Below are 13,817 nucleotides of genomic sequence, written 5' to 3' on the forward strand. Positions count from 1 at the left end.
CGTCATTTAGGGATACTGACATGACATGTTTATGTTAAGTTCTCTTTTTAAAATCATGCATATATATTTTATTAATTCATTCAAACACCCATTACTATTATTTAACAACTTCAACAGGAATCATTAATGCAGAAAATGGGATACTAAATAGCAAAACAAAAACAAATAAATTTAAACAAACAGACAAAACCAAAACAAAACACAACAAAACAAAAAGAGAAAAAAAAAACTACGAATTATTTATATTTTTGAATATTCCCGATTCAGAAATTATTTTAAGGACAGATGAAACAAAATTTTTTTTTTCAAAAACCATGAAAATGACAACTTTAGTCATGATTATATAAGTAAAATGAATAAGTTTAACCGCATACATTTTCACTTTTCAATCAAAATTTCACAATAAGGTCTAATAAAGAAATAAAAAAACTGTATAAATTTATAAGGGTGATTGCTGAACAGTAGAATTTTGAACATGAGAGAAAGTTTACAATTTCTTAATATTTTAGAAATTTGTTATTTTCATCATTTACAACCAAATTAGATCCAAAAATATATAACAATCCAGGCATCTTTTTTTGTTTGTATCATCTGTCCTGAAGAGACCACTGAATGTGCCACGCTTTGAATAGGTCCGCCAGGAATAAGACATGAACATTTTATATACATTTCTTATATATCAATATATAAGAAAATTTCACAATTTTTAATTGACCTTACCAGACAGAAACTTTAGGGTTTTGTATTTTTTTTCTTCAATTTTAAAAAATTTGTTTAGTCTCGTATGTTTTTTTTTCGGGGTTGGGGTGGGGTGTTATAATTTCGTACCAAACTGTTTATTAATATTCTGATGGTATGATTTGTTTTTGATCAAACAGAACACAGTAGATTTCCTGTTGCTATGGCTCTACTTAGCAATACTACCGCCGGGGACTATCTATGTATTGGAGACTCTATAGCGCTTTATTCTGTGGAAACAGAGGGATATGTCTACAGCTTACAGTCCAGGTGAGCTATTTCTTCTCCAAAAAAATTATATAGATATCAGAATGTGTATGTGTGTGTGTTTGTGGGTGTGTGCCGTCTCTATTGCCATTGTCTCTATTGAAAAGTATACATATACCAAGATCTAAAACATGTAGATATGATTTTTAAAATCAACAAAGTATATTAAAATATACTCTTGTGATTATAAATTACCAAGGCAGATATGTAACTTCAGAAACATTTTAACACACATATTTTATGTCAAAGTAAAAACTAGTTCCCAAAACTATTACTGAGAACAGGCCTGAGTCAAAATTTCGAATTTATATAACTTGCAAAATAAATTGAAAATAACACAACTTATCATGCATAATTTAATATTATACAAAATTGTACATTTTAAAGAATGTTTGTTAAATTGAAACTCAAAATATTGAAAGTCTGTACCTTGAATTAAGTCTGTTCTCAGTTGATGCTCATGGAGCCAGAAATTTATTTTGAACATCATTAAGAGCAAATTTAATTAAAAGTTTATTAATTGTTCATACATGTACTACATGTACATTCATAATTTTAAATATATTTTGCATTTTGGCATTTCACTTGAATGTTACGGCGACGCTGAAGGGTTGATGAAATTTGTCCAACTAATATCTAATTTGTCTGAACGAAGAAGTAGTTTGTCCGAACAAATATCTTATTCGTCCGAAAGAATAAATAATTTTCTGAAAAAAAATATTTAATTCGTCCGAAAGAGTACCTATTTTGTCCGAACGAATAAGTATAATGTATATATTTATTTTGTTTGGTCCTTTAGCGGCGCCGTTGATTGTATATAAATCTTTGTTATATACAGAATTAGTACTGAACGTTGTTGGTAAGGCGTGGCATGGATAGTTTAAGAAGTGTTCTAATGTCCTTCTTTAGGAAGTTTGTATAGAGTGATTATCCAAAATGTTTCTGAATGAAATCTAATTTTGGCTTGTTGTAAAAAGTTTTGTCGAAAATATGATCGTCTTTATATATTGCATGTTGATCTATCTAAAATTGAAGATTTACTTTTTAGAAATATATATTAATGTTTGCATTTATTTGGTACATCACACAATTCAATCTAAAGAAACTTTTTTTTTCATTTTTTTTCACCTTATTGTCATATTCTAATTTAATTTATATAGTGAACAGTTTTAGAATGGGATATTTTATAGGTCATTGTCCTTAAGCAAAAGCATGCTTTAATGTTTCTGTTGAGTGTTTCTCTTTCTTTCCTGTTAAATATCTCATAAGTGTGAACTCGCTTATTTTCGTTGGGTTTAATTTACGTTGTTTTCACGGTAGAAAGACATTCATGAATTCATGTCCTTCATGAAGTGTTAAAATTTTAAAGTACAATCATTATATGTCTGATTAAAAACAATGAAATAAGAGCGCCTCTAATTTATATTTTATCCTCAAACCACGAGATTTGACACCTTGAAAATAAGTGATATAACAGTATAGGACTTTTTAAGTTATAGATACAGTTTATGCCAGTTCAGGTAAATATTGCAAATGAATTAAGTCATATGCTGATCTTGATAATAAAATGTTTCCTAAAAATGTGAGAAGACGCACAAAAAATGAAAGCAAAATGATTCCGAGTAGGATCGGCTTGCCAATTGACTGAGATATCGCCTTGGTTCAAACATTGAAAGCTAATAAGTATAGAAAAAAAGTAATGCCATGGGTCTAGAATTTGGGTAATTTTCACACCCCCCCCCCTTTATCTGGCAGCTCTATGCTCAAGCTTTGCTATAAAAAATTCAATTTTATAAATCCTATGTCAATACGAAACGTGAACAGGGCAAAAAGCATGGAACTCTTGAAACACAGGTTGTGGTATCAGGTGCCTCGGGGGAGTAAACATACCTTGAGGATTGTCACACCAATGTAAAGCCCTATTTATTGATCAAGTAAACGAAATAATCCATAGTAAAATTAGTATTAAAAAAAAACTGCCTTACAATACGAAACTTATCAGTAAAAATACGACACAAGGATGAAATATATGGTGATAACGAATAGTATTCAAGCTCAAAAGTGCATTAAACAATATAAATCGAGAGCAGAGCAAACACGGACCTCTAAAACATCAGAGGTGGGATCAGGTGCCATGGAGGAGTGAGTATCCCCCGCCGATCGGTCACACCCGCCGTGTGCTCCTTATCATGATCGGGAAGTAACGGAAAAATCCGTCGACAATTCAGTGTGTAAAATAATGGCCTAACAATAAGTATGAAAAACGTCAGTCAGAATTTGACTTAATGATAAATTGTATTAGTTGACAAGGTCATTGTATCGACCATAGAACTTACGAAATGACGATTTTAAAAGAGACTGATAATTTTCGTGTTTCATCAACTTGTTTGTCAATAACTTACCTCGTTTTAGAAATTGTTCATACGTAGAGCATGCTCTTGTGTATCAAATCAACTGAGATATATAAATCCCGTATGCAGGTGATGAAAGCACATTGCTGCATAAGTATGGGAAGTTGACGATTGAAAAGTTGAAGTCGTCACGTTTATCATAATGCTTGGTTGTTAGATTATCATTAACGTCTTTTTCTAGTAAAATATCCAAATATGAAACAGATGTGTCAGACTCTTATTTCAAACTCACCGGGATATATCGTATCGACATAAGAATGGAAACTCAAGCATCTTTTAATATCAACTTCAGAGTACTTGTGTATACAATCAGAATGTTTTTGTGCCCCCGGATCGAAAGATCCCGGGGGTATATTGTTTTTGTCCTGTCTGTCTGTTTGTCTGTTTGTCTGTTTATCTGTTTGTCTGTTTGTCCGTTTGTCTGTTTGTCTGTTGTCAACTTTAACCTTGCCCATAACTTTTGATTGGTTGGAGCTATGACTTTCATATTTCACATGTGTATTCCTTGTGACAAGACCTTTCTTTTGGGTACCACCATATTTGACCTTATGACCTTGACCTTGGAGTTTGACCCACTTTTGCAAAATTTTATGAGACTTTAACCTTGGCCATAACTTCTGAACAGTTGTTGCTTGGGGTTTCAAACTTCACATGTGTATATTTTGTGACAAGGCCTTCCTTTACATACCAACAACTTTGACCTTTTGACCTTGACCTTGGAGTCTAACCTACTTTTGAAAAACTTTAACCTTGGCCATAACTTTTGAACAGTTGGTGCTTAGGGTTTCAAACTTCACATGTATATTTCTCGTGATAAGACTTTCCTTTGGATATCAACCACTTTGACCCTTTGACCTTGACCTAGGAGTTTGACCTACTTTTGAAAAACTTTAACCATGGTCATAACTTTTGAATGGTTGGAGCTAGGGCTTTCATACTTCACATATGTAATCCTTACGACAAGACCTTCCTTTGGATACAAACCACCACTTTGACCTTTTGACCTTGACCTAAAAGTTTGACCTACTTTTGAAAAACTTTAACCTTGGCCATAACTTTTGAATGGTTGATGCTAGGGCTTTCATAATTCACATATGTAATCCTTGTGACAAGACCTTTCTTTGGATACCAACCACTTTGACCCTTTGATCTTGACCTAGGAGTTTGACCTACTTTTGAAAAACTTAACCTTGGCCATAACTTTTGAATGGTTGGAGCTAGGGCTTTTATGCTTCACATATGTAATCCTTGTGACAAGACCTTCCTCTGGATACCAACCACTTTGACCCTTTGACCTTGACCTAGGAGTTTGACCTACTTTTGAAAAACTTTATCCTTGGCCATAACTTTTGAATGGTTGGAGCTAGGGCTTTCATACTTCACATATGTAATCCTTGCGACAAGACCTTCCTTTGGATACCAACCACCACTTTGACCTTTTGACCTTGACCTAGGAGTTTGACCTACGTTTGAAAAACTTTAACATTGGCCATAACTTTTGAATGGTTGATGCTAGGGCTTTCATAATTCACATATGTAATCCTTGTGACAAGACCTTCCTCTGGATACCAACCACTTTGACCCTTTGACCTTGACCTAGGAGTTTGACCTACTTTTGAAAAACTTTAACCTTGGCCATAACTTTTGAATGGTTGGAGCTAGGGCTTTCATACTTCACATATGTAATCCTTGTGACAAGATCTTCCTTTCGATACCAACCACTTTGACCTTGACCTTGACTTTTGACTTTTATTTAAAAAACTTTAACCTTCGCCATAACTTTTGAACAGTTGTATCTAGGTCTTTCAAATTTCATAGGTGTATTCCTTGAGACCAGACCTTTCTTTGGGTATCAACATTTTTTATCTTTTGGCCTGGATTTTGAGTTGCATTTGAAGAAAGTTTAACCTTCGCCATAAGCTGCCATACGGAGGCATCAGTGTTTCACAAACACATCTTGTTTAACAAAATAATTTTGCAAATGACCAGTGACAAGGTAAATAAATTAACGAGTTCCATTTTTATTGAAAAAGCAGCATTCAATGATATCAAAAAGCCTACAACGAACGTAAAATTTGTTATGTGTCGGCTTAAAACGAGAAAGCCCTGTAATATCAATCATTTTGTCCGTAGCCTGCCCCGACTTGAAAACTGATCGAGCTAAACAAGTTAGAAATACTCGCATACTTTGATACTTTGGACACTTAAAATTAAAATTTTGTGTTTTTTTTTGTATGTCATTTTTTATCTCAAACTTTTTTATCTGTTTTATCCCAAAGACTTTCTATAAGTACTAAAGCGATTGTAATGAGATTTCAAACATTAACAAGTGATTCTATCTGATTTGTTTAGTCATTAAAGAAATGATCATTTGCAGTGTATTAAACAAGTAAGAATGACGATCTTATTCAAAGTTACAAGCAAATGCCGCCGTTATACAAGAGTGAAGGGTTTTTAAAAAAAGTATTTACTACTCAGTAATAAAAATTCATAATATAATGTTGTTTTTATTACTTGTATTGTTTTCAAGTGATCATCGTAATTTATCAATCAACAATATACTTTATAAGCGAAGAAAAATTATATAAAGATTCGTAAATTTCTGTAAAAGATATTCATGAGCTCTCTCTACGGAATTTTTTGACAACCCTCAAATGCATGTACTTTTCATGTTGATGTTTCTTTAATGATTTTGGAATTTTTTTTTTTAGAAAAAAATATAGCGATTTGATTGATTCGTACATTATTCTCTTTACTTAAAACAAGAGAAAAAAAATATAAATTTAGATAAGTTATTAGGTTCTTCACTGATATAATATGTACCGGAATGATAAACTGGTCTTGCAGTAAACATTATTGTAGTACTTTAAGAAACATGCACTTAGATGTGGTCATTATATTGCATAAGACCATCATTTATTCAAGCCCTTTTACTGAATGATTCCCAAAGTACTGGCTTATCCTCACGGTTGCGTTTATTAGATTATTGTTTTTATCTAGACAAGGCTATCTTTTATGGCTTTATCAATATTTTGCTTTCTCTTCATTTGTTTTAAATCAGTTTTATGTAGATAATTTTCAGTACATAGAATGCAGTTTTTATCGTCAACCGGCCGCCCGAAAAGGGCAACTTAGTTCATTTCTGTTTAGAAAATACAGTCTTAAAATTTTGTATGTATCACTCTTGAACAGAAAAAAAATATATCAAAATTTTAACATAAAATTCTTTGTACGGTATTTTATTGCACTTATTAATACCAGAATTATTAATATGTCTCAAAAATTACAAGGCGGTATAGAACACCACGACTTGCAGAAAGCAAAATTAATTAGGCTAAAATAACTTTAAAAACAAAATACTGAATTTAAATAATATTTTTCTTTAATCACGTTTTGATTTTTTGATTAAGTTGATGTTATAGGGATTTCAACAACAACTTCGTTTAAAGTCAGCATTTCGTAAATTCTATGGTGTTATAATGACCTTATTAGCAAATACAACTATCATTGGGTAGTATTTTGACTGACGTATGTCAAACCAATTATTAGGCGGCCATTGTTTTGTACTAAATTCGACTACGGATTACTACGTCTACCTGATCAATACATAGAGCTTACGGCGGGTGTGACGAGTCGCAAGGGATGTTTACTCCTCCTCGGCACCTGATTATTGTGACCACAGTTTACTTCATTGACCTGATCAATAAATAGGGTTTGCGGCGGGTGTGACCGATCGACAAAGGATGTTTGCTCCCCCTAGGCTCTGGAATTACCAGAGGTCCGTCTTTTATGCCCTGTTCATTTTCGTTTTGTTCACTGTTCGTTATCTTCACCTTTTACATTAGACTTGATTTCTTTCACACCTTTAAAAAAATAGTAGCAATGAAATGTACATAAAAGTATACCTCACGGACAAATACTTACCTCCTTTGCTATCAGGTACGAATTAATTTTCCCCGAAATATTTTATCATAGATGAAACTTTTTGTCTCAATGAAAAGCTTCATGTGTATTTACTGCAATATTTTACTTATACATCATGTAGTAAATGTATAAGAAATTTCTTTACTACATTAAAACGTAAAATATGAAAAATTACAGAAACCTGTGTAATAAAAAAAAAATAGTGTGTCGCGTCGCACGCGCTCGAATTCCTCTGATGGAAAGAGATGTGATCAGGCCCAGACGACCCAGAAGGTAAATTGGGTTTGTTGGATGTAAATACTAAAGATAAACTTGTGCATATCTTTTCGAATTCTAAACTATGAGATCAGAGACATAAATGTTGGGACACAATTTAATGCAAAGCAGCACTCAGCAAATTCACAATGAGGAACGTATAGTTGTGATTTTATTTATCACTGTCGAAACAATTGTCTTGGGCTTGCCAGTCATCTAAAATATCAGCCTACGCTTCTCAAATATTTGATTGGTCTCCACTCATATTAAGATATTAAGTGATTATCTGCGATAGGGTTCTTTTGATTGTCCTTGATCTAAATACCGCTGGAGATCGTTTTGGACAGCTTCTATTTATTTTATAGCTAATAATGTACGAAATCAAAGTGAGATTTTTTAAAATGAAGATATATCTTTATTATGTAATTTTCGAATAATGTAATGTAAAAGGGACATTAAGTCTTAATTTGAAAAAAAAATTGATTAATGATAAAATACTAGTATGGTAAATAATACATCAAGATATTTTACAGTTCTGTGCACAATGGTCTACATATTTACATAAACCAAGACCGAGAGAAGCCCTCCAAGATTCCAAACACACAAGGTAAAAGCAACTTAAAACAAATACGTACAGAAAAGCAAACTCTGTTGTTTTAATGCTATTTGGCACTGACCAGAAGTGTTTCCTTTTACACAGCTGTGGTATTTGAAATATGCATTCAAAACCGGTACAAGCTAAGCAAAAAACTTCGGAAGTTGTTGGCCAACCAAAGTGCCGAAATGACGTCATCAACAACAGATTTGACAACGTGCGTCAAAGAGCAAGACAAGGTTCTTTTAGCTCAAGCAAAGGTACTTTGCATTTCTTTTTATCGACTTGCAAAACAGAATAAAAATTGATTTAACTTTACCACCTGGTCGAATTCATTACAGATTAAACAACTGTAAAACTGCATTAAAAATCCTCTTTCCTTTATCATTTTGATATCTATTTTTGACTTTTTGGGGTGTTTTTATACATTTCTTTTAGCATGCAGCAGAAGCAGAAAATGCCGATAACGCAGCTGAACAAAAGCGTCAGATGAACAAAAGAGTCCGCTATGGCGAAATAGTGCAGGTATTAAAAATAAAAATAAGAAAATGAAGAACATAATGATATCTTTATTAAAAGAAACACATCATTTCAGGAATGATATTTCAAAATATGAATGAATAGATAAAATAAGAAATAGAAAGGTATATGAATGTAAAGACTTAAACTTTTCAAGATATGAATGTATATTACTTGTAATATTCATTTCTTACTATTTTGAAATGATTTTTAAATATTTTAGTTGAAGCATGTTTTTACCAATAAGTATGTACATATGTGTACCTCCCAGACGAGTCAACAGGACAAAAACAACATGATGGTAGGTTTAACAATATCAATTACAAAACGAACTGTGTTAAAATTTAACTTTTTTTTTTAATTGTGAGTTAGATTCTCAAAGGACACAGTTGTCAATGTTGTTTGAAGGAGAGATTCAATGAATAATAGAATAAGTTGAACACAGACAATTAGTCCAGTGGAAAAAAAAACTCAATTCTACATTTACAAATAAACAGAGGTGGAGAATGTAGAAATAAATATGATCTCCTTTAATGAAAATATATGGAAACGTTTTCAAAAAAGCAACTAGAACACCATGCTCTTTGAACACGGTATCCGGGTTGTTTCGATGACTTATGATTAGGTCCCACGAGGAATCTCCCTGTGTAATTACTGACATGTTTTTTTTTTTCACTCTACATATTCTGTTTCCCTTGTTAGCGATGTATTAATATAGAGACACAAGAGATTCTAAAACAGGATCTCTAACAATGAGCTACTCCGAATAAATATCGACAGCATTGATCATAACTTGGATGTTAAATAGAAATCGGGGTTATGATGAATGTGCTGTCGTTTTTGTATAAATGTATAAAAATTCTGTATCAAAGCCAAACAATCAATATTTAATTTCCTAATTGTAGTATCTCTTTTTAAAAATTAACACATGGGTATAGTGTTATAATGATACACTTATGAATTAACCATACTGCCCAGTTTTTTGGACAATGATATTGTCATACGTCTTTGTGAATAATCGTATTAAGTTTCATTTAATTGATATTTTTTTTATTTGTTTTTAAAACCCATAAAATATCAAATAACTACCGTGTTTCCAAAAATAGTAATCCCATTCATTGAAACATAATTATGATGAAAATTCTGCGAATTTTAAAATAACAGTATAAAAATTCATTGGGTTCTGAGATATTTTATTACTCTCCTCTCTAGACTAATAGTGATGTTTCATTTTATACCAATTTCTTCTTGCACTCCACATATTTGACTTCTTGAAAAGAAAGCATGTGCGGATCAGATTGTTTATCTTTCAGCATAGCCTTAAGACCTTTTTGGTCCTTGGTGGTTCCATTTAATCATGTAACAAACCTGAAATGGCCATGTTAACTCAAATAATGAACAACTGTGGTATAATATGTGTTTAATTAAGAACAGAAGCCATAAAAACAAGGAAAACACATTTTCGTAATTTTTCTAATGAATTTGATATTTGGCAATAAATATATCGTGAAAGGTGATTTGTCTTTATTACTTTATCTTGACTTTTGACCTCAAAGGTAAATTATTAGCTTTGTTAGCAGAATTGGCAAGGTCAACTTGAGAACATTTTCTTAATATGAGGTTTAGCAAAAGTGCCACTTAAAGAATATGAAATGTGCTATCAAAGACGTGTTTACTTAAACTATATTCATTTATTTCAAGGTGATGTTAAATGAATTCAATGCAAAGAATGCACAATTCCGAATCTTGCCTCAATACAAAGTCAAATCGGAAGGTGAAGTGGTATGTCAAACAAATTTAACCTTACCTTTAAACATTCCTCCAAATGAGTATCTTTCATTCTCTCCGAGATTACAGTTGGAAACATTTTGTCTTCATCCTTTATCAGGTTCAGATCTATGATCAAATTGTCTTCGAGAGCATCAAATCTCCAGGACATTTCTTTCACGCCAGTTCTCCTTATCAAATAGACCATTCCACATATGGGTAAGAGTTATTTGTTTGTTTGTGTGTTGTTTAACGTCCTTCTCGAGAATTTTTCACTCGTCTGGAGACGCCACCACTTGCCAGTGGAGAGCTGCAAATTTTGACCTATACTCGGCACTGAGGGCCATTGACATTGAGCAGTGAGGGATCTTTTTCGTGCCAACATCTACTGCGACACGGGACCTCGATTTATACGGTCTCATCCGAATGACCTGTCTCCACTCCCACAGTGAGATTCGAACCCGTAAGAATCAACTCCTTACTCCGCGTCTCTAGAGCAGAAGCTCTAACCACTGCGCCACGCGGGCAATTATACCGTATTAATCTACATGTATCTACCATTCCACGTATGGGTAAGGGTTATACCGAATTAATCTTTCTACTTAGTTTTCGTGAATAAGATAAAGCAAAACAAAGCATCGTTAAAAATAGGAAAAAGACTTTCCAATAATGGAATATTCATTGTATAAAGTTGAGGCATATTTTGACTTTGAAATAAAGCATTTCCTTTTTAGTACTTGGCCAATATGGGATTTCAGAATGACTTTGTTTTTTGTACAGATCGGAAGTGAACCTGGGAGTAGAAAGATCAGGATTCTCACTTGTTCGATACCACAAAGGAATTTCTGAACACGATCAATACGTCCGGGTATGGATTTCCAATAAAAGGAATGTCCATTACAAAATTACTTTATAATGTTTATCATTTAACTCAATTATAATATTCTTTACATCCTAAATACTAGTATCAAGCACAATAAACTAATCATTTATGTTTAGAGAGAATTTAGAACGCTGGTTAAAATATTGATATAGCCAATTGTTCACTTTCCTCTGCAATCTTGTTCATGATAAATGCTAATGGATTGATATGGCCTATATTGAAGGGCGGAAGCGTAGTTCGGCTGTTTCACAAAGAACTGGAAGCATATATGGTCGCGGAGGGACTGTTTGATGATGAAGTCACCGAGGATGGTACTAATTAATTACTAATGGATGTGTAAAACAGACCTGTGTAATGGAGAAAAAAGACACAATGTATTGATTAAAGGCATCGATTGTTAAATTGACCACCTTTACCCTTTTTTTAAAAAAAAAAAAAAAAAACATTTGATGAAACCTTTTATTTCACAGTGCATTTTAGGATTCGTGTCATGGATCAACACAAGCCTAGGACACTGTCACCTCCCACTTCTGGGAACACATTTTGGCAAATTGAAGCAGAAAGTGGTATCTTAAATGGTACAAGATTAGAGTTCCTCTCTTTTAACATAAATGTTATGATTAAGTATAAGAGTGTTTATCCAAGATAATTTTAGAGATTCTTTAAATTCCTTTTTTTTTTTACTGAATTCCCTTTTAATATATTTAATGAAGTATAAACCAGATTTCCAGTAAATTAATTTTATGATGGTAGAAATTTATGTTTTCCGTGAAATGTTAAAATTTCAAATTACAGCATCATTATAATTGAATTTTTTCAACCTCAAAATGAAATCCCCACGAAGCAGTACTTTTCCCTCAACCCCTGGAAAGTTTAACAGTAAATAAGTGTTTTTATATATTTTTTTGTTTCTTGTCATAATATGTTTGATGTAAAATACAAATTGATAGTGGTGATTTAGGTGATGTACTCCGATGGGAGCAGCAGGTTCGTTTGAGACACATGACCACTAGAAAGTATCTCTGTATTGATGGAACCACAGAGATATCACTCACGGACGACAACGAAGACCCACGAACCGTGTTCCGTCTCTACTCTGTTCTTAGTGTAAGATCATAAAACAAATACATCATCAATGTTAATAAATCACAGTATCCCTACTCAGGTCTTATTGTACGAGCATAAAAAATACACAGCTTACAGTATCCATTCTCCGGTCTGATTGTACGAGCATAAAAAATATACAAATTAAAAACAAATTTAGTTGAAGTAGTCTATTCTATTGAATCTTTATAAAAATATTGTGAATAATTTTTAGGAGAGAGACGAAATTCATTTTGAAAGCTATTGCAGAATTGAACATGTGCTTTCTGGATTTTGGCTTCATGCACTGAAAGGTACCATTTCTTGTCTTCATGGCTTAACAAAATAAATTTACACTGATTTTGAATTGAAAACATTTGAAAAATAAAGAGATTATAGAAAGAGTACTTTTTAAATAGACGAAGATTATATAAGAAGAAAATTCAGAGAGATGGAAGCAGGTAACGACCAAACTCTTCGTGGCCTGATGTGGGACTCGGCACAAGTTAGAAAGGTACAACAACGAAACTCAAACATTAATTGGAAAATAATCTGTGTCAATCCTATCTGTCTTCTACAATGACAGCTTGGTTATTTTAGGTGGCAGCAAGTGGAGAGAGTCAATATGATGACGCCTTTACTATACAAAGGGTGGAGAAGTGCCAGGTGGATGAATTCAATTACGTGGCAGGAATGGTACCTTTTCTACTCAATCTAACCAAAGACGTAAGTTCTCTTTGATGAAAGATTGGTTTTTTGTCTAAAAGAATATTAAGTTCTTATTGTCTTACAGATATTTTCTACTTCCTCATTAATTTGTATAATATGCTTGCATAGAGAGAGGCGAATATTGTTCTAAATGCGAAGAAAACACATATCGTCCTAACGGTAAGCAGCAAATTGTCCACTTGTTCAGTATATCCTAAACTCTTAATTGATTTATTGTATTAATATTGTATTAATACTTTAAATTTGAATAGAGATGGAGAGTATACCTTATACATTGCAGGCAATGACAGATCTCAGAAAGTTTATGATGATAAAAGATGTTCCCAGCAAGAACAGACAAAAGTTGATGAGAAACTTGAGGGTGAGATAGATTAAACTATTAATAAATATATATACTTAATTACCAAAATAAAAAATGTCAACTTTTTCTGCGTTGTTTACTCTTCCATTTCTTTGACTTATTTGCAATTTTGTCGGAACTGATTGGTCATAAAATGTTAACACTTCAGAGATCATTTTACTTGTTCAGATTACAGTCTTTTCGATCAAGTTGCACAATGGTTGTTATTTTTTTTGCAATAGTAAGGTTTAATATGGAAATTTTGTACATGTAGGGCAAATTCGCTCAGTTGAGTTTTGAAAAGAA

General features: G+C 32.6%; 1 protein-coding gene across 1 annotated transcript in view; it reads left to right on the top strand.

Moving 5' to 3' along the window:
- Positions 1-901: 901 nt before the first annotated feature.
- Positions 902-13,817, top strand: part of LOC133205191 (inositol 1,4,5-trisphosphate receptor type 2-like) — a 42,795-nt gene continuing 29,879 nt past the window's right edge. Inside the window, exons 1-16 of the mRNA XM_061340951.1 lie at positions 902-1,008; positions 8,129-8,202; positions 8,296-8,450; positions 8,629-8,715; positions 8,933-9,010; positions 10,411-10,491; positions 10,598-10,695; positions 11,257-11,344; positions 11,583-11,670; positions 11,830-11,937; positions 12,321-12,466; positions 12,678-12,756; positions 12,862-12,956; positions 13,043-13,168; positions 13,280-13,330; positions 13,452-13,532. Of these exons, the coding sequence (XP_061196935.1) occupies positions 902-1,008; positions 8,129-8,202; positions 8,296-8,450; positions 8,629-8,715; positions 8,933-9,010; positions 10,411-10,491; positions 10,598-10,695; positions 11,257-11,344; positions 11,583-11,670; positions 11,830-11,937; positions 12,321-12,466; positions 12,678-12,756; positions 12,862-12,956; positions 13,043-13,168; positions 13,280-13,330; positions 13,452-13,532 (1,542 nt within the window). The remainder of the gene's footprint in view (positions 1,009-8,128; positions 8,203-8,295; positions 8,451-8,628; positions 8,716-8,932; positions 9,011-10,410; positions 10,492-10,597; positions 10,696-11,256; positions 11,345-11,582; positions 11,671-11,829; positions 11,938-12,320; positions 12,467-12,677; positions 12,757-12,861; positions 12,957-13,042; positions 13,169-13,279; positions 13,331-13,451; positions 13,533-13,817) is intronic.

The sequence above is a fragment of the Saccostrea echinata genome, unplaced genomic scaffold (genome assembly GCF_033153115.1).
Source record: "Saccostrea echinata isolate AGI-Se365-2 ecotype Australia unplaced genomic scaffold, CSIRO_AGI_Sech_v1 ptg000054l, whole genome shotgun sequence".
Classification (NCBI taxonomy): Eukaryota; Metazoa; Mollusca; class Bivalvia; order Ostreida; family Ostreidae; genus Saccostrea; species Saccostrea echinata.